Genomic DNA, 20,552 nt, shown 5'->3' with positions numbered 1-20,552 from the left:
TCATGCACAATGTGGGAGTTTCTGGCATGAGATGCATAAGTATATTAAGTTCTAGAATAGACATGCTCATGTCGAGTCGATAGGCCCCCGAGCACATAGGTCTAGGATAGCAAGTATTGACTATTTAAAATTTGAAAGCAATGAACTCGATATTAAGGCTTATTAGAAATTTTGAAAGAAAGAACTTGATCCTGCCCTTGTTGAAATTTTTGAGAGAACTGAGCTCGACTTCGACCTTGTAAAAGAATCTGGCATGAATGAGCTCAACCTCAAGCTTTATCAGTACTTGAAGTGAAAGAGCTTGACCTCTACCTTGTTTAGAAGTTGAAAAGAACGAGCTCGACCTCGAGCTTTGTTAAAAGTTTTGGAAGTAATGAGTTTGACGAATAGACAAAGTTTTATATAGGAGGCTAAGTGGAAGCTCAATCCTATTATGAATATATTTATCTCAAGCTTGTTGGTTGGGGTTTGACAATAATTTGAGCTCCAGAACATAGCCCGAGTTCAATGTGAAATAATATCCCAAGCTCTTGTGGCTGGGTTTTTGACAATGCGTTGAGCTCGAGGATAGGCCCCCGAGCCGAACGTGAAATAATATTTCGATCTTTGCTCTGATGAATTTGAGAATAGGTCCAGCCTGGCAAGCTCGGGATAGACCATCGTCCGGTTGTTTACTTGATGCATTGCGAGACTTAGAGGTGCTTGCGTGGGACAAGACTTAGTTGCCTACGCATGACAGGGCTTTTGTTGGTGCCTGCTTGTGACAGGGTTTTTGTGCTTGCGTGGGGTAAGGCTTTGATGCCTGCGATGGACAAGGCTTTTGTGCTTGCGCGGGACAAGACTTAGATGCCTGCACGGGACAGGGCTTTGGTGCTTGCGAGAGACAAGGCTTTTGATATGCCTGCTTGTGACAGGGCTTTGGTGCCTGCTCAGGGCAGGGTTTTGAGGTGCCTACTTGGGGTAGGACTTTGATGTGCCTGCTCAAGGCAGGGCTTTAATGTGCCTACTTGTCACAGGGCTTTTGGTGACTGCGCGGGACAGGGCTTTGTGGTGCCTGCTCTTGACAGGACTTTGGTGTGCCTGCCCGGGGCAGGGCTTTGTGTGCCTGCGCGGGGCAGGGCTTTGTGATGCCTGCTCTTAACAGGGCTTTGGTGTGCCTGCTCGGAGCAGGGCTTTAGGTGCCTGCGCGAAGCAGGGCTTTGTGGTGCCTGCACGAGACAGGGCTTTGAGATGCCTGCACGGAGCAGGGCTTTGTGATGCCTGCTCTTAACAGGGCTTTGGTGTGCCTGCTCGGAGCAGGGCTTTAGGTGCCTGCGTGAAGCAGGGCTTTGTGGTGCCTGCACGGGACAGAGCTTTGAGGTACCTGCACGGAGCAGGGCTTTGAGGTGCCTGCATGGAGCAGGACTTTGTGATGCCTGCATGGAGCAGGACTTTGTGATGCCTGCCCTTAACAGGGCTTTGGTGTGCCTGCTCGGAGCAGGGCTTTAGGTGCCTGCGCGAAGCAGGGCTTTGTGGTGCCTGCACGGGACAGGGCTTTGAGGTGCCTGCACGGAGCAGGGCTTGACTTCAATAATGAGAAAGACACGAGCTAAGGCTCACCTTCGATAATAAGAAAACCACGAGCTGAGGGTCGCCTTCGATAATAAGAAAACCATGAGCTAAGGCTCGCCTTCAATAAGTAGGAGAATCATGAGCTTAGCTGGTCTTCAACAATGCAAGGTCGTCGAATAATAAATATGATGATTAGAAGGAGCTCTAAATAAGAGAAATCCCAACTGAAAATTTTGTTGAACACTTAGTATAGTCTTGATTTCCTGACCAAGCAAAAAGTCTATAAAAGCTGTGATTGACAACCCATGAGTGAAAGGCACTCCATCATCACATGTAGTGTGTAGTCATAGTTTTTAACTTTCCCAGCCAATCCAATGCATGAAATATACCACAGATTTCAACTCCTTCTATCACTTTATTTTTGTTTCCAAAGCTGGACATTAGTATCATAAAATCAGCAAGTATGCAAAGGTAGAAGAGCTTCGTACAGCAAATAATTCAATTAGGTTCAACTATTGATAAGTATATAACAAATGAATGCAGGTTTGTTGAAGCTATTTAAACATATTCAAGAACTCTAAGCATTAAATCCTTCATAAGTATCAAAGTTTCTTTGAGAATTCTTGTTACTAGAAATTTTACTTATTTTCTTTATTAGAGCCACCAAATGCACAACATCATTCTAAATCGGCTAAGTGGATATTGACTTGTTATTTGTTAAGCATTTCTGCATTTAGCCTACACTTCATATTTGACTGAATCACAATTGTTATTTAAGAGTGTTGTAGTGGCTAGCAACCAAACAAAGTGAGTTCCAAGTACAAATATTCACAGAATGAATGGCAAATATCAGTTGAAATTCTACTTTCCCCCTGTTAGATAAATGCAAACTAGTTTGACTTGAGCAAAAGAAATTGTAGGCGTGAAGATTGAAGAGGTAAGAATAAGAATGAAAGAAAAATAATTAAGATTGATCACTCCCCTTTTTATAAGTTGTTCACGTTAATTGTATGCCACGGAAGAGTCCACTTCCTCAGCTAGTCTAGTGCCCAAAGTGCAGGCAAACATGGGTGTTGCCGAAAGTGGGGCTACCTTATTTCATCAAATGCATTGCTTAAAGATCCATGTCTCAAATTATTCTTGAAGACTTATCATGATCTTTGAAATTTCACCAAAGAAACCCCAACTATGAAGTGCGGAGTTGTCGTCAAAGTCTGTGGTGGGCTGCGGGTGGCATTCTTGTCAGCGGCTGCCTCGATGACCTTTGTTGGAGGTTGTAAAATATTGCGTAGTTACTGCAACCATAAAAATGAGGGAATTTCTGACTTAAGCATTTGATCGAGCATCTGACAGGTAAACGAGTTTGCAACACAATTCTTGTTAATGAAACGAAATTATTCTATAATCCTATGCTCAAAGCGATGATTGTGGGCCAATTCTTCGACACTCGCCACTTCCGTCATCTGAGGCCACTTGTCATAGTATTGATTCCTCATTGCCTTCCTTTCCACTGCTCGAAAGAAAGACCATATTTCCTTCAAAATCATGTTCATGTGCCAAAAGATAATTAGTTGAAAGCCTGCAACTGCCTCAAGGGTCTTGGTTTGGGGTTGCCTCGTTATAACATTTAAGTCGCGAGAGCCTCCAATTTTGAGCGAGACATTTTATCAAATGTTTGGCATGCAACCTCATGGTTCTGAGAAGATTGTACCTGAAAGAGATCGCACGTATTTCGGTTGCCATAATTTTTGAGCTTTTTGGGATTATTTCAATGGGGATGCCAATAGCTACAACTCCCTGCCAAAGATCTTTCTGAAATACCAACTTTTAAAGCCAAATCTTTGAATAGAACTTTCTTCTTTTTGTCCTTTCCTTTGTTTGTTTGAAAAAGAATCAAGTTGGAAAGAAAAAGGCTCTACCATGACACCCCGTTTTGCTAATTTTTATCAAATGCTCCAGCACAAAGATTATAACGGCCTCCATCATATTTTCAATTTTGATTGGCAGATTGTTCAAGTTGCAAATCACCCCTTTCATGGACCAAATCTAGATATTTTTTCAACCTTTTGCCAGTAATAGCCATTTTTTCTTCATTCTAGTGGCCAACTTCTCCCTGGGTAGAGAGAACTGCTCGAATAATCCTTGTGCTTGCCCAAAAAATGTTCTCTTTCTAATAGCTATTTTCATTCCTTCTTTGGTTATTGTCTTTTTGTGGGAGAGAAACTGCTCGAAAAATTTATCACTTTTGATGAATTTTTGAATGTGGTAAAAATATGGTTAATGTATCGCTTCCCACAGACGGCGCCAATGATGATACCAAAAATTGTACTTATGATTTTTCAAGATTGAGGACTGAGGTCGAGCACGAACGAAACCTTCCAGTACCTGAAACAAAGGCGACGAGGTGTGCTTTCGTCGCCCCTCCAATGCTTAAGTCAGACGGGGAAATTATGTAAAAGTATGTATTGTAATTGTATTGTAGAAACATACCTGAATAATGGGGCTAGGTCTTGTATTTATAGACGTTGGTGGTTGAGTTGTAGAAGGATTCAACCATTTAAAGTCCTTATCCTCATCAGATAAAGTAATTGAGTTATAAGAGGACTAAAACACATAAAAAGGCTCGAGACAAGGACAATATTTTGGCATGTGGGCCTGACCTTAGCGGGGCTAGACTTCTAAGAGGCCCGACCACTTTTTAGAGGATATTTGAAGACGAGAGTGGTCGAGGTATTAACCTCGGGCCATGCTTGAAAGTTCGGGGTCGGACTATAATTTTTGTACATATCAATTGCAATTGCCGGTCTTTCACTTCTTGAATATTCAGGATTGAAAGCTATAGATCCAGCTTATGGATTGCCTGTTGACATTTTCAATAGATTTTTTCTTGGCAAATAAATGAAGCAGTTTGTTATATAATCTAATCTACTGGGAGGAACTACATTTTTCATGGTTTCATTTTCTGTAAAATGACTAATAGTCTTGAGCTTGGATTCTTACATGGCCTTGTTTCAGAAATTATTATTATTATTATTTTTATTTTTTTATTTTTTTGAAGTTCATTTACAAGCAAGGTTAATGGATTTATCGCTTAGCTAGTATCCATTATCGGTGCACGTTGTCGGGGCGAATCCAGAGGTCGAGTTCAACTAGGGCGGACCTCGAGTATTAAAAGCTTACTATCGATGGCCAACGCCCGTGATAGTGGGGTTGTTTATTAATATTTAATTATATAATATTCAAAAATTCGTACGGATTAGAACTATAAAAACTAGATACACTACTAGAACTAGATATGAATTTTCATTGTGGATGAAAAAAATGTTCCATAATTTACAAAATGCCCTAATTTATTTTTCAATTAAATAGGCAATATATATCAACAAAATATCAATATTCAGTTTATAGAGAAAGTTAATTAAAAAGCATTATTATATTAACAAAATTGAAATTATTTATGTGCTTATATCAATTTTACGTGCTTGTATGATTCAATTTTTTCGCAATCAATTTTTTATGAACGAAAAGTATAACCTTTTATTAATTAAATAAATTTTATTAAAAGATTTTTTATGACACTAAGGTCTATTTTCTATAAATTCATCCACCATTTAATTGACCAAACTTTCAAATCAATTGATTAGAGGGGGAAGAAAAAGAAAATCGAAAAGAGGGACAAAACACCGGTTAAAATATTTCTACTTATATTAAACCAGTAAAATTGAACATATATTATTTTGTTACATTATGTGTTAAAAATCAATAAGTGTCATGATGGTAAATGTTCAAAGGAAGGTAGCAAGTTTGAATTATCTTCCTTGCATTTGTTTTGGTAAAAATTGTTGAAATACAAAAATTATAAAAAATATTGACCAAACTCTCAAATCAATTGATTAGAGAGGGAAGAAAAAGAAAAGAAAAAGAAAATTGAAAAGAGGGACAAAGCATTGGTTAAAATATTTCCACTTGCATTAAACCAGTAAAATTGAACATATATTATTTTGTTACATTATGTGCTAAAAATCAATAAGTGACATGATGGTAAAGTGTTCAAAGGAAAGTAGCAGGTTTGAATCATCTTCCTTGCATTTATTTTGTTAAAAATTGTTGAAATACAAAAATGTTTGTTAATATGAATTGTCAAATATATAATCTAAAAAGTCTATTTATTATCAGAAAAAAAAATTCTCCCATACGATTCCAACTAAGGTGGTAGCCCTAACTGGTCACCACCTAAATCCGCCTGCACGTTGTTCACTGAGAATGGTATAGGTCACCTTTGGAGGGGAGCTGCCACTAGGCTCAACACCCAGCAGATTGGCCTGACACTATAAAACCTGAGGTTCGGGTCAGGCGTTTGTTGTTTTTTTTTTTTTTTTTTTAAAGCAAATAAATGTTTTTCTTTTGCATTTGTGAATATATTTAAGTGAGCGAATGCGATAAAAATTAAAACTGATTTTCTATTGGCTTGTGAAATTTCATATAATTTAACGATTATAAATTTTATTTCAATCAACTCTTCATGAGAAAATATCACTGCAGTTTTATGACAGTTCTGGTTAAATTATCTAACGTGTACGGACAATTGACATAAGAATAATGCAATAAGTACCTTTTTCATTAAGCCCTTGTTTGAGCCTCATTTTTGGGCAAAGAATGCATTTTGAATAGTAAATTGATAAAGAATGTATGATTAAAAATTAAAGAAAAGTTTTGAAATTGCATGTAATATTATTTTATTGAAGAATGTGTACTTGAAAATGAATTTATAAAAAAATGGGACTCAAACAAAGGTTAAATATACAATGAAAAAATATTTTGTTAATTTTTTTTTTTTAATTTATATAGTAATCATAAAAGCTTGGAACCTAGGCTTAAGCCATTATATTGAGGATTGGAATCCCTATATTCTAATTTCTAATATTAGATGATTTTCCCAGAAACTTGGAAATAATTTCTATATGTAAACAAAGCAACACTGTGAATATAAGAAAAAAAAAATTGACTTTCCACTCAAGTTCGTGATCTTAAAGCATATTCTAGAGACTATTTTTAAAGAGCATGTTCCACAATTTGAAAAGCATCTATAAGTTTAAAGAGAAAAATTTTAAGTACTTTAGCAAACTCTTTATATTTAACACTTAATTTTACTACTCCAAAAAAATAAGTCGTTTTTCCCTATCCTTTATTTTCACAAGCTTTCTTCTAAGATAGTGTTTGATTACTCCACTTTTTCCATGGAAAATGAATTCCATTTTCTTACTTTTGGTTGTTTGATTGTCTAATATTTTTTATAGAATTGAAATTCTCGCTTTCTTGCTACGTCAGCATTTTCCATGAAATTATGAAATTGAAATTCTCGTCAAAATGGTGAGAATTAAAATTCCCGATTACTGTAGCAATTTTTTAATTTTTTAATTTATTATTATTATTATTATTATTATTATTTTGCTATGAAAAATATTTCCCTTTTACTAACAATTTTCATGTAAAACAAAATCAAACGAACACCTAAATATAGATGATTTTCTTGAATTATTATTATTATTATTATTATTATTATTATTATTATTATTATTATTATTATTATTATTTGTTGCAATGGAAATAAATTTCATACCCAATACCAGTAAATTTTATCTATTTAATTAACAATTTTCATGTAAAACAAAGTCAAACGAACATTAAAAAAAAAACTTTCATTTCAATATTTTTCACGTGAAAAATTATACTAATCAAACATAATAATTTACGATTCCAAAGAAAACAATTTCTAAACAATTCAATTCCCTGGAATTCGTTTTCAATTCAATTTTATCTTTACAATCAAACGGATCCTAACTTATTATATTAATTTTCTTGATTAAAAATTGAAATACATTGAATACATTAAATTATAAAGAGTTGAAGAGCCAAATTCATTCTCTAAATTAAAATGTTAATTTAAAAAGTCTTTTAAGCATAATTTTAATAGCTGACTCTATTAAATAAAGAGCATCTTATGTTTAAAGAATCTTTTAAAGATGCTCTTATATGTATTCGAAATCAATCCTAGAGATGCATAAGAAAAACTCAGAACAAGATTCCAACAAGCATTAAAGCAACAATTTAGACAGAGGAACTATGTAAAACTTAGACACGACTTTTGACTTCACTCATCCTTAAGAATTTGGCAGCACACAACACATAAAAGTTCTACAACAAACAAGGTTTTCACTCTTCCGCAGCACTGGCAGCACTTAAATCCACATTAAGATCAAGAACCTGCATCAGCAACAAAATCATGTTATTACATACAATGGAGAACAACGAGTTCTGGTCAAAATGTGGTTTCTAACACAAACGGTGTAATATTAGCACGTGATGTGCCTTTTCTATCAAATGTTTCAGAAAATCTAGGAATATTGCAGAATTTTCGGAGCTTAACCCTGCACTCTGCTACAATTGGACTCCAGGAACTTTTACAAAGTAAAATTAGGGTTCCAGGACCATCCCATTAATACCAGCAAACATAAACTAATCATTGAAGCAATCAGCAGCCCACCAGACACAAGTTATTCACGGAACTATATTAGCTCTTTCCACCCATAACATTTGGTAGCATAATCTTAAAGAGTCGAGATGTTTTCTTTACTATGTGCACCCTTGCTTGAGTTTTAGATATGTTGATATGCACTATATTACCAATACAGACAGACATATAGATCCTGTTTTTACATTAAAAAATAAATAAATAAATCCTGATATTTACCAACCTTATATTATCAAATCAAGCAGGAGTGGATGCCTAGCAAAGTGAAAGTATTGAACAATGACCAAAATGTTCAAAAACATAATGTATTGGCTCCTCCTAACAAACTCATTTGCTAAGGACCAATTTACCAAATCGTCATAACTATCCGTTTTCGTCTCACATATTGGAAACGCTATTTATAATTAAATTGTTGGGTCAGCATCATTAAATGTCCCCAAAAGGGCATCAGAATTGTAACATGGGAGCACCAAAGTTAGATTACAGGGCCGAAGTCATAAAGAGTATGAACTATCAGAGAATATAATTGAGTGGAAATTTAACATGAAGGAAATGTTATGAACTCAAAACTTTAGTCTTACCTTTCCAGTAATCAGGGTATACATATTCAGAACATCCACCACAGTTGACTCAAAGTGAGTTGTGGCATCATAACTCTGTCGTGTGAAACAAAATCAGTGCATCCATGCCAGGAAAGCAATGTTCAAAAGTAGTATATTCAAATGAAATCAAATCCAAAAGAAACTTACTGTTGATATAAAGCAATTGTCCAGAGAGGGTTCATTGACTGGTTCATATCTGTCATAAGTCTCAAAGAAGATCTCATCAACAGGTCCAAGAAGATCAATTCCTGGCTTCAGTTCAGTCTCAGGGTGATCAGTTTCTGCTTCTGTCGAGACAAATGCAATGAATTTCCCTTTTGGAGCAACATTGTGAGAATAAGAGCAACAAAACAGATACCTGCAGAGTCATCAATCCATCACATCGGATGTTAAAGAAGTTTGCAGCTAGAATATGAGGTGCTAGGTTTGCAGTCCCCAACCTTTGCTTAATGTGGCACTTGCGGTTCCCCAACTAAATTTTCTTGGTACTGGGGACGATTTCCGTAACATGGGGTCCCCAGTAGATGGAAATCAAAACTTGCAGTTAAAAAGCCAAAGTTGGTTGAAAAGATAATCAGCCCTTGTTTGAGCTCCATTTTTTAAAACTCATCTTCACCAAACTCACTATCAAGCACATATTCTCGTAATAAAATAATTTTGCATTTAAATTCAAAACTTTTCCATACTTTTTAACCATACATTTTCCCAAAAAAAATCACTTTTAATAAAATCTATTCTAAAAAATGGGGCTCAAACAAAGGCCGTCTCTTATTTTCAAGACATAAAAGAGGAAACAAAGGAAAATATGGAAAAGGAAAAAAGTTTAAAAAAAAAAAAAAAAAAATTTCCCTCAACCCCCTCCTCACTCTTCCAACACTCTTAACTGCCATCCAAACAGGTACAGGAAATAGAGGGAAAATGGGATTGGGGGATGTTTGGAGTGGATAACCAGCAGAATGGCGTTGGGCGAAGCAGCCAACCAAGGTGGGGAGGCAAAATGACAGTCAAAGGTATGGGGATGAGGGGATTTTTCTTATTTTTCTCCTGTTCTTATATTTTATTTTCATTTCCATTTCCATTTCTCTTTTGTTATTATTTATTTGTTAATGAAATTTTTTTGTCTTTATCCATTTTGCCCCCCTCTTAACAACATTTCAAGTGTGTTGAACGTTAATTTTAGTGAGCAAGCGGATGATTTCTGTCCACTGACGATCGAAATATACGGAAATTGAAAGCTGAGGGAAGTGGGAACCATGGATAGAGAAATAGGTTGCTGGAACAAGTGCAACTTTAAGCAAAAGGTTGGGACTCCAGTGTAACTTTCCCTAAAATATCATGTAAATTAAAATGTAACAATAGAACTCCACAGAAACCCACAATGGCTATTGCACCATCTGAGTTTCTGCTCACTTTCATCTTATCTTTAACATCCTTCAAAGCTCACGATTAACTCGTCTCAACCACTATATTCAATCAGTCACCAGCTAATTAATCTTTATTGCCAGAGTTTCCAATGAAGTTGACTAATAAACTATGTAGTTAATTTTTTAGCCTTCACTTAAAAGATTACTCACATATCTGATTTGCGACCCAACTGCTTCTGAGGCAGAATAACCTGTGCTGAGTGAGAATCGTTGGTATTTGGAATTGGGTGGCTCATGATTGCAATGGCTCTGGCAACTTTACCAACCTTCCTAACCTGCAACATTCCTCAAGTTGTTGACAAAAAACAGTATATGGATAATCAGGTGCGCAAAGATGGAATTTATTGGTAGTGCTTGGAAGTATAACGAAGTTGACTGCAGAACATGCATGTGCTACAACACAGACAAATATATATTAGAGTTCATAACTGGTTCCAAAGTACTTTTAGATGGAAACATTGAAGTATAAGTGACTAGGACAAAATCGTTTATGAGATAGAAGGCACCAAAACAAATTTCAGAGAGAGATTTACCTTGTTAGGTAGGTAGGAAGGATCACATACAACTTTCTTGCACTTAGCAGTTTCCCCCTCCGACGTCACACCAATCACCTTTCCTTCCTCGTCAAACTCTACCTAGCAATTGAGAAATTTCATTTCAGGCTTAAAACAAAGCATCCATGCTAACTAGAGAAGGAAAGATAAAATAACCAACAACAGATATAACACGACAAGAATAACGATTTCACAAGCCACAGTGACAATGATAATAACATCAAATCAACAATATTTCCTTACAACAAGTTCATAACTACCACAACAGAAACAAAAATAATATCAAAACAAAGTTAAAAGAACAAACAAAACATGAGTGGGACAACAATGGAAGAAAACAATTACACTAATAACATAAATACCCACGATCACTGCAGCAGTAAAACTATACTTATACTTTTCGGTCCTATAAGTGATAAGCAAAGAGGCAAAGGATGTCTGTCAATGTCCCATTTTTTCCCTAATGTTTTTTAAACAGGAGTAGCGTTAGAAGGGAAAAGGGAACAGATGGAGAGAGAGGAGTAAGAGATATGAAGCAAATACCTTGCACTCAGGCTTATTCAACATGTAGGTCCCACCATACACGGCACTAAGACGAGCAAATGCCTAAAAGAACGAAGGATCCAAGACCATATAAGCAAATCACAGAATGCAAACAGAGAGAGAGAGAGAGGGGGGGGGAGGGGGGGGAAGGAGGAAAGAGACGAACCTGGGGAAGCTCCCCCAGGCCATATAAAGGATAGATGTATGGTGATCCTCCAGCAAAACGTGCTACAGACTCAGCATAAAGCTAACAAGTGATAAGAAACAAAAGAAGTATACAAACTCCGTTAACTTTTTAAGAATCCTAAAGTAAAAACATCAACAGGAAAAATAAAGAGTTTCCAGGGAGCAAACAAAGAACCTTCATCCTCTTCACAGTATCTAGCGCTGGTTCATCTAAGTAGCAGTCATCTCTATGGAGAGCCAATGCATGACCAATGAAGTCCACAGTGTTGTCATCAAGGCCATACTTTCTGTCAGATGTTCAAAGTTCCATAAGCATAAAGTTCAAGTTGACGCTTGTCAAAAAAATAATAATAATAAAAATTGAAATAGGCAATCTTGCATTTAGTGATGTGGTCTATCAAAATAACATTTTATTTCCTCACATGGGAATGTCTGTTCACATGCTACTAAAAATATTATTTCTTCAGATGACATTATGATTACTTTGGCAGCTTCAAAGCATATATAACACAATGTTATTAGACAAAAAGGTTAAAGACTAAGAGCATACGCAATGAGCTCTCTAGTCGTGACTCTTGTCAAATCCATCCCTTCGTGTGTTTTAGGTTCACTTTCGTTGTAGTCTTGGACATATATGAAGAATTTTCGAGCACGGCGCTTTTCAAAAATACCCATGAGGGGGGATTTGAGGGCCTCCATGTCAGTAGCTGGCACCTTGTGAATCTGTTGCATTATGGTAAAAAAAAAATACGGTGACATTCAGTGATTTTACATGAAAAGAAACTAAAAAGCTGTAGACAGTTTTAAACATTAGTCAGAAATGATCATACCTTTCCTTTGTTGTACACAAAGCTGCCATCAACGGCTTTGAAGTACAAATATTTAGTAACATCAGTATGAATGAGGACTCGAACTAGAGCACCATTTGCCATAATAAACTGAGGAAATCAGGAAATCAATTAATCAGAGTAGAATGACAAAAAGAACTGCAGTATGGGACATTCAAAATGGAGATCAGTTCAAGTAAAAACCTTTGGAATCATGTCAACGTTATAATCTCTGCTAGAACCCAATTGAGCTGGAGGCTTATCACTTCCTCTAAACCTCTTCCAGAGCTGAGTAATAATAATTTCCATCAGAAGAATAGCATTTATATTGCACTTCAGTCCAGCAAAGGGAGAAGGTACAACAAAGGCCTGGGATGTTTAAGTTCATTGCATCTCTTGCAAATATAAATGAAAGGACTACCTGAATAAGATTAAGTGAAGTTGATTCTCCACCATAATAGTCATTCCTATCCATGTGCAGGACCTAATTACCAAAGGCTTGAAGTTCAGGTTCAAATAACAGCAAGATAAAATTTGTAAGCCATAATTAGCCTTTTCTATTTACGCAGGATTAAAGAGAAAATGTTATGACAATCGTATTTAGGGGGGGGAAAAAAAAAAAAAAGCTATAAACACAAACATGTATAATGTACAAATTATCAGTCATATATCCTACATGGTAAGACAAGGAAATGACTAAAAAAGCATAGATCTATAAGGGTAAAATGTAGCATATGGAAAAATCACTTCAGCTATTCTACAACCTATTTCCAAAAAATCACCTTTCGGAACTTACAAGACTAAAAATTTCGTCTAAGCACTGTAATTAACAGAGAACTTTAAATAAAGGAGTTCCAGAATCACAAAAATGTAAAATACAAACAGAAGTAAATAGATTAAAAAAACAAGGATAATATCCCAAATGGACTTCACAAAATTTACATCGAACCTCGTTTATATCGTCTCTTACTTTACTAAGCATTCTTAAGTTTACAACCAATCAAGGCACTTCAGAAAATAAAGCCAAGAATCAGAGTGTCTATGTCTGAGTGTTTACAAAATATCATCCAGCTAAATGACATATAGATAGATAACCCAACGTGAAAACCCCTTACTTAACATGCATGTACATTACTAAACTGAAATTTTTAAATCAAATGGTCAAAACTCAAAGGCAAATAATGTCCATCATAAAATATTGTTCAAGATGAAAGTGCAAAAGAAACTTGCATTAAGTCGATGTGCACTTAATTTTAATATACGTGCATTTTAGTATATAAGTCATAACAGAACCAGTCCCATGTCATTAATCATAATTTACCTTGACTTGATGTTTTCGTGACCAAATTCTAACTAATCACCTGGATATTTATCTCGTCCTAGTCTATCAGAAACAAATACCAAAATTAACTTACACCTATTTCATAAAATATTACTTGATTATATCAGCATCGGATAAAATCATTCCAATTACATCAAACATGAATCACTAATAAATGACAATAAATTATTTCCGGTGGGACCCCAATTGATTCATATCAAATTTAGAACACAGAATTAGGAGATCCTTTCCAACCAATCTTTAAATTTATCAAGTACAAAAATTCAACAATAGCAAACATTAAGATCAACAGATCAGAATCCAGTAGACATAATACTATGTCCGATCTCCAAAAAAATGAAAACTAAATCAGACCATCAAAAAAATTTCTCCATATTACCACAATTATCTGCGCATAAATAAATAACAATAAATCCTAATCACAATAATCTCCGAACATTTGATTTCTCAAAAAAAAAAAAATGACAACAAAAAATAAGGAAATCAACCTTAAGGCCATCAACAGAGAGGAGACCGCTAAGAATGCATTCCTTGAGACCCGTCCCAAGCACTATTACATCGTACTCTTCATCCATCTTATCCCTTAACTGATCCTTCACCTAAAATCGATAGATTCTTAACCTAAATCGAAAAAAAGAAAATAATAAGTAGTAGAAAAATGACTAGGGCTCTCACAATGACAAAGTGAGATTAATGTTGGTGTGTGTGAATGGATATAGCCAGGTTTGTGCAGTGGAAAGGGAAATGTAAAAGAGTAGCTATTTTAAATTCGAAAATTGAGATATTGCCCGTAATAAACCGGTTTGTTTATCATTTTTGGAAGAATGAGAATAAAAAATATAATCGTTATAAATTACACATAAGAGATAAAAAATTCAAATTTGATTATTTAATGTGATGGATATAGTTATATTTTTTATTTTAATGAGAAAAAATGAGAAATAAACAGAGACTAAAATTCATAATTTAATTTAAGTTAAGTTAAAAATTAATTTTAATCACATATTTAGAACTTATTTGGTAGAAATTTTAAGAATTTATTTTTTGATCTTTAAAAATAAAATGAATCTCACTTGTGAGAAAAAAATTTAAAGATAACGATTGAAATAGTGAAATAACGATAAAAAAATTGATTTTAATTGATTTAAAATATAAACCAAATAAGCACTTAATGAGCTTTACAATTTTTCAGTCGCATAAACTTTCATAAAAATAAAAAAATAAAAATAAAAATCGATTGTAATTCTCACCAAACATGACTATACTGCCATAATTACTAAACTTTAATTTCGCATCAATCACTAACTTCAATTAAGTTTCAATCGTCATCACTCTGTCACATTTCATCACATATCTCACACTTCAAATTGATAAAAATTGTTTATTTGATAATCATTGTAATCAAGCTATGCACCATTTTAAAAACAAAAATAGTAAAATGAAAAAAGGCAATGTCTTTATATTAAAATATTAAGTGTTTGTTGGGTACAAATTTTAAGTCAATTAAAATCAAAATTTTGACCGTTATTTCATTATTTCAGTCGTCATTTTTTGAATTCTTCTCTCATGAATAAGACTCACTTTACCTCTAACGATAAAAAAATCAATTAATCAAATCCCTACCAAACAAGCTATAAAGTGCATGTACATTTTTATTTTCACACTTTTATGACGAAGTGTAGTGATAAGTTGGCAGGTCACTCAACAGTTACGTGAAAGATCTCTTATATGATTATGGATTAAGCCCTTGTTTGGCCCCCATCAATTTTTATTCCATTACATTTTATTTTTTCTCTCTTATTTTCAATTACACAATCTTCCATAAAATAATATTACACGTAAATCGAAAAAATTTCATTCTTTTTCAATCTCTCATTTTAAAAAAAATATTATTCCACCCATTTTTATTTTCACAAAATAGGGGCCAAACAAAAGCTAAGCGAATTTCATCAAATTGGGAAGTGATGAGTTGTGAACTTCAAAAAGAAATTGAAGTTCAATTATTTAGTCGAGATAAATTAAACTTAAATGACTGAATTAAAATTTTTTTAAATGTATAGTGGCTGCAGCTGAAATTTACCCTGTAAAGATAGGTAAGGAAAATCGAAAAAGAACAGTTTACTCTAAGAAAGGAGAAAGGAATATGATTTTGGTAAAAGGGGGAACAAACAGGAATTGGGATAGCAATTCATCAAGAAAGGAATGTACCCTACCCCAAATGTAAACAAAAAATATTTATGCAGTTCATTAAGAAAGGAATGTACCTTGCCCCAAATGTAAACAAAAAATAAATAAATATTTTTATCCCATTTTTCAAAAAATTTGGCAAATGAGGTGTTTTAATTGTTAAATTTGAAAAAGATTTAGTTTGAAAACTAAAATGGTAGATGGTCGTTTGATTTCTCGCAAGTGAATGAAATCATGAACAGGTAATCAAGTAGTAAATAGACTGTTGAATTCAGACTGTGTACCTAAAATCTAGTGTCAATTAAATTTAACCTTAATTGAATGGCCAAATTGATTCGAATAGTTATACTATAAATGATCTAATTATATTAAATGAGTTAATTATAAAGGTTTTTGTCTAATATGTGAGATGAATACTAAGGTTTTAAATCCTACTTGTTAATCCAGTTTTAATGCAATTAAATATCATGCCAATATATACTTATTCATATTGATGAATGTTTCGAAGTTAACTAAAAGCATCTCTCGATATTAATTAAATGTATCATTTCATGTGACCTTTCTATATCTCTATAAAGATGTTAACATTAAAAGCACTAAAACATCGATAGAAATCATGCAATGTGTTACGTGCTGACGCACTTGGCCGACCCTCTGAGGCCCATGGCCCACCTATGCCGAACCACGTGGCATAGTGGCCGAGGCTCTTAGGCCCACAAAGAATCAGAAACCACTCAAAACAAGGCCTATGAAGTTGCTCGGATTTTGGAATGCCGAAGTGCTATAGCTAAGTGGTTCATATTTTCGAGGCCCATTATGCTGAAGCCCTGAAGCTCCTCTTGCATCACTTCTCCCCAGAGATCCAGTATTACACAAGAATCCTCTTTGAATGATTGATGAGACACCCATCATAGAGTGTCAGTGTCTTGTCTTGTCAAAATAGAAGCGGCTCTACCAACTAATAAATGTATAGCAAGCTAGGAGGTCAAACTTGACACCTAAAGTTTGACATGTAAATTAACGAGATGAAGCCACGTGTACTCCCAACTGAGGGCCACGATCTAACTTGTGACATTATAAATACTTCTCCATGTACCCCATACAAAATCTAATGCAAGATTTAACACAAGAACAAATACAACATTCTTTATATTTTACTCTCTTGTAACATACACAAATTCATACACGTATTCTACAAACATCGATTGGTAATTATTGTACAATTGTTATGCAAACATTTCGTTGGATTCCGAACATTCTCATCCCGCGCCTTTGAGTCACTCTCATGCCCCTTTTACTACTATCTCAGACCCTCCACATGTCTTAGCGTGTTGGACCAGGCTTACGTGTGCGCAGGTAGGTCCAATATCTGTTGGCAACATATTTTGGGTCAACAGATTGACACCGTCTATGGAAAATCATACTATAACCACGAGTAACCGTGTGAAAGAAGCTTATCGAAAAGAACATTTGGGCATCCCCCTTGAAAAAGAACAAAAGAAAGCCCCCATAACTTGGACGAAATTTGAAGTTGAAACATAGAAATATGAGTTCAGATCAAAATGTACCCCCTAGGAGGGTGAGAGAAAACACAGGGGCAACCCCAACAGCTCGTCGCAGGCCCTACTACCATCATAGGAGATGTGGTATAAGAATGGCTGCCTAAATCTCAAAAAAGATGGCTACCATGGCCGTGAATATGAGGGACATTGCAAACCAAAATATAGCCATGGGGGAGCTCATAACCCAGATGCAGGGCCAGGGAAGTTTCCCCATGTTCCCTATGTACCCCAATGGCAGTATCAACAAGAGGAAGAGCTCCAAAGCTAAAGGGTTGCATCACCAAAATATGACCAAGGTGGTATACCCCTAGAAATGGAGGTAGAAGTTGATATTTCTTCCAACTATGCTTCAGGCTGACCTACTGAGGTCCCATATAACCAGGATAACTTCCCACCCACATATGAGTCGAAACAAAGACGTAGGAGGTTAAACGACGTTTTTGATAGAATCAGGCCAGTCGAACGGAGGCGAAGACAAATAGCAACAACCTCATGAGCCTCGAGCGAGGCCATAGCCCCCACCTCCAATGACTCAGCAATAGGATGAAAGGCATGAAAATGCCCCTCGTGATGCTCCGCCTAGAAATAGGCGCCAAAGGAGAAAGGAGAAGGCTAAGAACCAGACCGGTCCTTCATACCCGCCACCCAGATATGAAGTTGATAAAAACAATGACTCAGACAAACAACAAAGGTCCTGTGACTTGGATGATGATGATGAAAATCTACCATTTTCAAGGGAGTTAAGGAGCGCCCAGGTATCGAACCACCATGTTATGCGTAAGATACCAAAATACGATGGAAGAGGCGACCCGAAGAAGCATTTGAATGCTTATAAGACCCATATGAGCCTGGGAAGAGCCACTCCAGCTGTGAAGTGTAGGGCCTTCCACTTGACACTTAGTGGAGCAATGAAATTTGGTGTAGTAGGCTACCGCTTGGAAGTATAAGGAGTTGGCTGAAATTCAAAACCACCTTCTTGAAGAGGTTCGCCATGAGTAAGGAAGGAGATGCTCATATCCAACGTCTTCAAGACATGAGACAGACGCATGGGGAATCGCTAAAGAGCTTCTTGTCACACTTTACTGACGAAATGATGTACTGCGCACAAGTCAATGATCGCGAGGCCTTATCGACATTGATGGAAGGTCTGAACACCCTATTCTGAAAGGACGTGCAAAATCAAGATCCTACCTCCTATGATGCCCTACTTGAGATGATGAGGCGGAAAATAATCAATAAAGAATTGATTGAGCACAGAAACAAGGCCAACAGAGGCCTCCCACCTCTGCAAAGGCAACGTGCTGGATGGCCGACCTCCCACTTGATGGACTACTAGATGAACCAAGGTGGTAATGAAAATTCTTAGCAAGCACTTGCCACCACTACTTTGAATGCGGTTCTGACATTGGCATACGAAGATGTCAATCCCATGACCAACACTCAGCAGGCCGGAACTTCACAATAGGCCCTCCATAGGGAGAGAGGCTGAGTGCGTGGATTAGGACCTAGGAATAGGTCGAGGTAGAATCTCTCTGAGTATTGTATATGCCATCGCTCGTATGGCCATGATACCACCAATTGTCGAGATTACGCACACCACACTAGATGGGAGCACACTCGGGATAGAATAAATGAATCATCCCAAGTGAACAGGCTCCCACCTAGGTATGATTAGAAACCTAAGCATGAGGAGGCCGCTCTCCTCCAGCGGGATGCATCTCCTCGCAAGAAGGAGCACGATGCAAAAAGGCCCAGGGAAGGGCATAGGCACCGTAGAGGCCACCAAGCCCAAGAAGAAGCCCTCATTCACGAGGTAGATACCATATTTGGAGGCCTTTACGTTGGCGGCAAGACACGAAATGCAAAAAGGAACTACGCCCAAGAGGCCAAACACCCCTCGTTGACCAGCTGCATTATAGGTAGTACCTCTCTGAGAAATCAAGAGCCACCCCATTGTCTTCACCCAAGAAGATTCTGAGGGAGTTCACTACACCCACTACAATGCGCTTGTGCTAAGGGCTATTATAGCTCGGAACGAGCTCAAAAGAATGCTAGTCATCAATGGTAGTTCCGTGAACATCTTATTTGGGTCCACCTTTGACAAGATGATTTTAGACCATGAGCTAACTCCCATCACCACTCTCTTGTACGGATTTACCGAGGATAGCATTACCCTTAGAAGAAAGATCGCACTAGCAGTGGAGATGAGAGAATTGCCCCCAAACCACATTGAACTTCATGGAGTTCCTCAATGTAGATAGCCAGTTGGCTTACCACGGGGTGTTAGGTAGACCAACCCTGAAGGAATTAGAAGTCGTCACCTCCATCTACCACTTATGCATGAAATTCCCAACTGAGAATGAGCGGCAATAGTGAGAGATGACCAGAGAGGATCCAAGGAATGTTACTTGAGCTCCATCAAGAAGGTTGAGCCCCGGGACGTCTATGTCATAACTGACATCAACATGACAGACGTCCTAGGAGAAGCTCCCAAAAAAGAAGATATTGAAATGATCGATGCACCTCCCGAGCGAGAAAAATTACTCATGCTCGATGAGATGGACCCTCATGTGACTGAGCATGAACCTCAAACAACCCCGATTGAGGAGCTCGAGAACTTTTCGGTGGACCCCCGGGACCCATTAAAGTGTTGAAAGTGGGCAAGGGTTTATCCAATGCCTTGAAAGAGAAACTGAAGGACTTTTTATGTAGGAACCTCGATGTCTTTCTTTGGAGGCATGAGGACATGGTAGGCATAGACCCCAAGGTCAATTGCCACCACTTGAAAATTGATCCTAAGGTTGCCTCCCATAGACAAAAGAGAAGAGTCCTCAATCCAAAGAGGTATAAGGCTCTGAAGGAAGAAGTGGAGAAGCTAATCCAGAATAGCTTCATCAGAGAGGCCGTCTACCCAAAGTGGGTCTCCAACCCTGTGCTTGCCAAGAAGCACAACGACAAATGGAGGGTATGTATTAACTTTTCGAATCTTAACAAGGCATGCCCCAAAGATAGCTTTTCACTTCTTAAAATCGACCAATTGGTAGACTCCATCGTCGGGCATGAGCTCCTAAGTTTTATGGACACCTACTCAGGCTATAATCAGCTCCCCATGTACCTGACTGACGAGGAGAACACCTCCTTTATCACTGACAGAGGCCTTTACTGCTACAAAATGATGCTCTTCGGGTTAAAAACGTTGGGGCTACATATCAAAAGCTTGTCAACAAAATGTTTGTGGACCT

General features: G+C 36.7%; 1 protein-coding gene and 1 pseudogene across 2 annotated transcripts; one reads left to right on the top strand and one right to left on the bottom strand.

Annotated features, from left to right (window-relative positions):
• LOC111371062 overlaps window positions 1-4,456 on the top strand; it is a 43,911-nt pseudogene extending 39,455 nt beyond the window's left edge.
• Window positions 4,457-7,504: 3,048 nt separating this feature from the next.
• On the bottom strand, window positions 7,505-14,311 carry LOC111371437 (guanosine nucleotide diphosphate dissociation inhibitor 2). 2 transcript variants are annotated; one of them, XM_022993426.1, is made up of 14 exons: window positions 14,237-14,311; window positions 14,050-14,160; window positions 12,641-12,703; window positions 12,424-12,507; window positions 12,223-12,330; window positions 11,943-12,115; window positions 11,568-11,679; window positions 11,373-11,453; window positions 11,207-11,269; window positions 10,643-10,744; window positions 10,260-10,384; window positions 8,833-9,043; window positions 8,665-8,739; window positions 7,505-7,815 (listed from the first exon to the last, which is right to left on the bottom strand). In XM_022993426.1, the coding sequence occupies exons 2-14, from the start codon at window positions 14,134-14,136 to the stop codon at window positions 7,765-7,767; spliced, it is 1,335 nt and encodes a 444-aa protein (XP_022849194.1). In that variant the 5' UTR covers window positions 14,137-14,160; window positions 14,237-14,311; the 3' UTR covers window positions 7,505-7,764. The 2 variants fall into 2 exon arrangements, with proteins under 2 accessions (XP_022849194.1, XP_022849193.1); XM_022993425.1 differs by having other exon boundaries at window positions 14,050-14,310.
• Window positions 14,312-20,552: the final 6,241 nt, after the last annotated feature.

This window comes from Olea europaea, chromosome 22, assembly GCF_002742605.1.
Source record: "Olea europaea var. sylvestris chromosome 22, O_europaea_v1, whole genome shotgun sequence".
NCBI classification, from domain to species: domain Eukaryota; kingdom Viridiplantae; phylum Streptophyta; class Magnoliopsida; order Lamiales; family Oleaceae; genus Olea; species Olea europaea.
Note: the sequence above shows the minus strand (reverse complement) of the source record. Positions and strands in the feature narration are given on the sequence as shown.

Coding starts and splice junctions, on each gene's coding strand:
- LOC111371437 (XM_022993426.1), bottom strand. CDS start 14,136: ATGGATGAAGAGTACGATGTAATAGTGCTTGGGACGGGTCTCAAGGAA. Junction 10,385..10,642: donor CTTCCTACCTACCTAACAAG/GTAAATCTCTCT, acceptor GGAATGTTGCAG/GTTAGGAAGGTTGGTAAAGT. Junction 9,044..10,259: donor TTGGGTCGCAAATCAGATAT/GTGAGTAATCTT, acceptor ATGACTCTGCAG/GTATCTGTTTTGTTGCTCTT.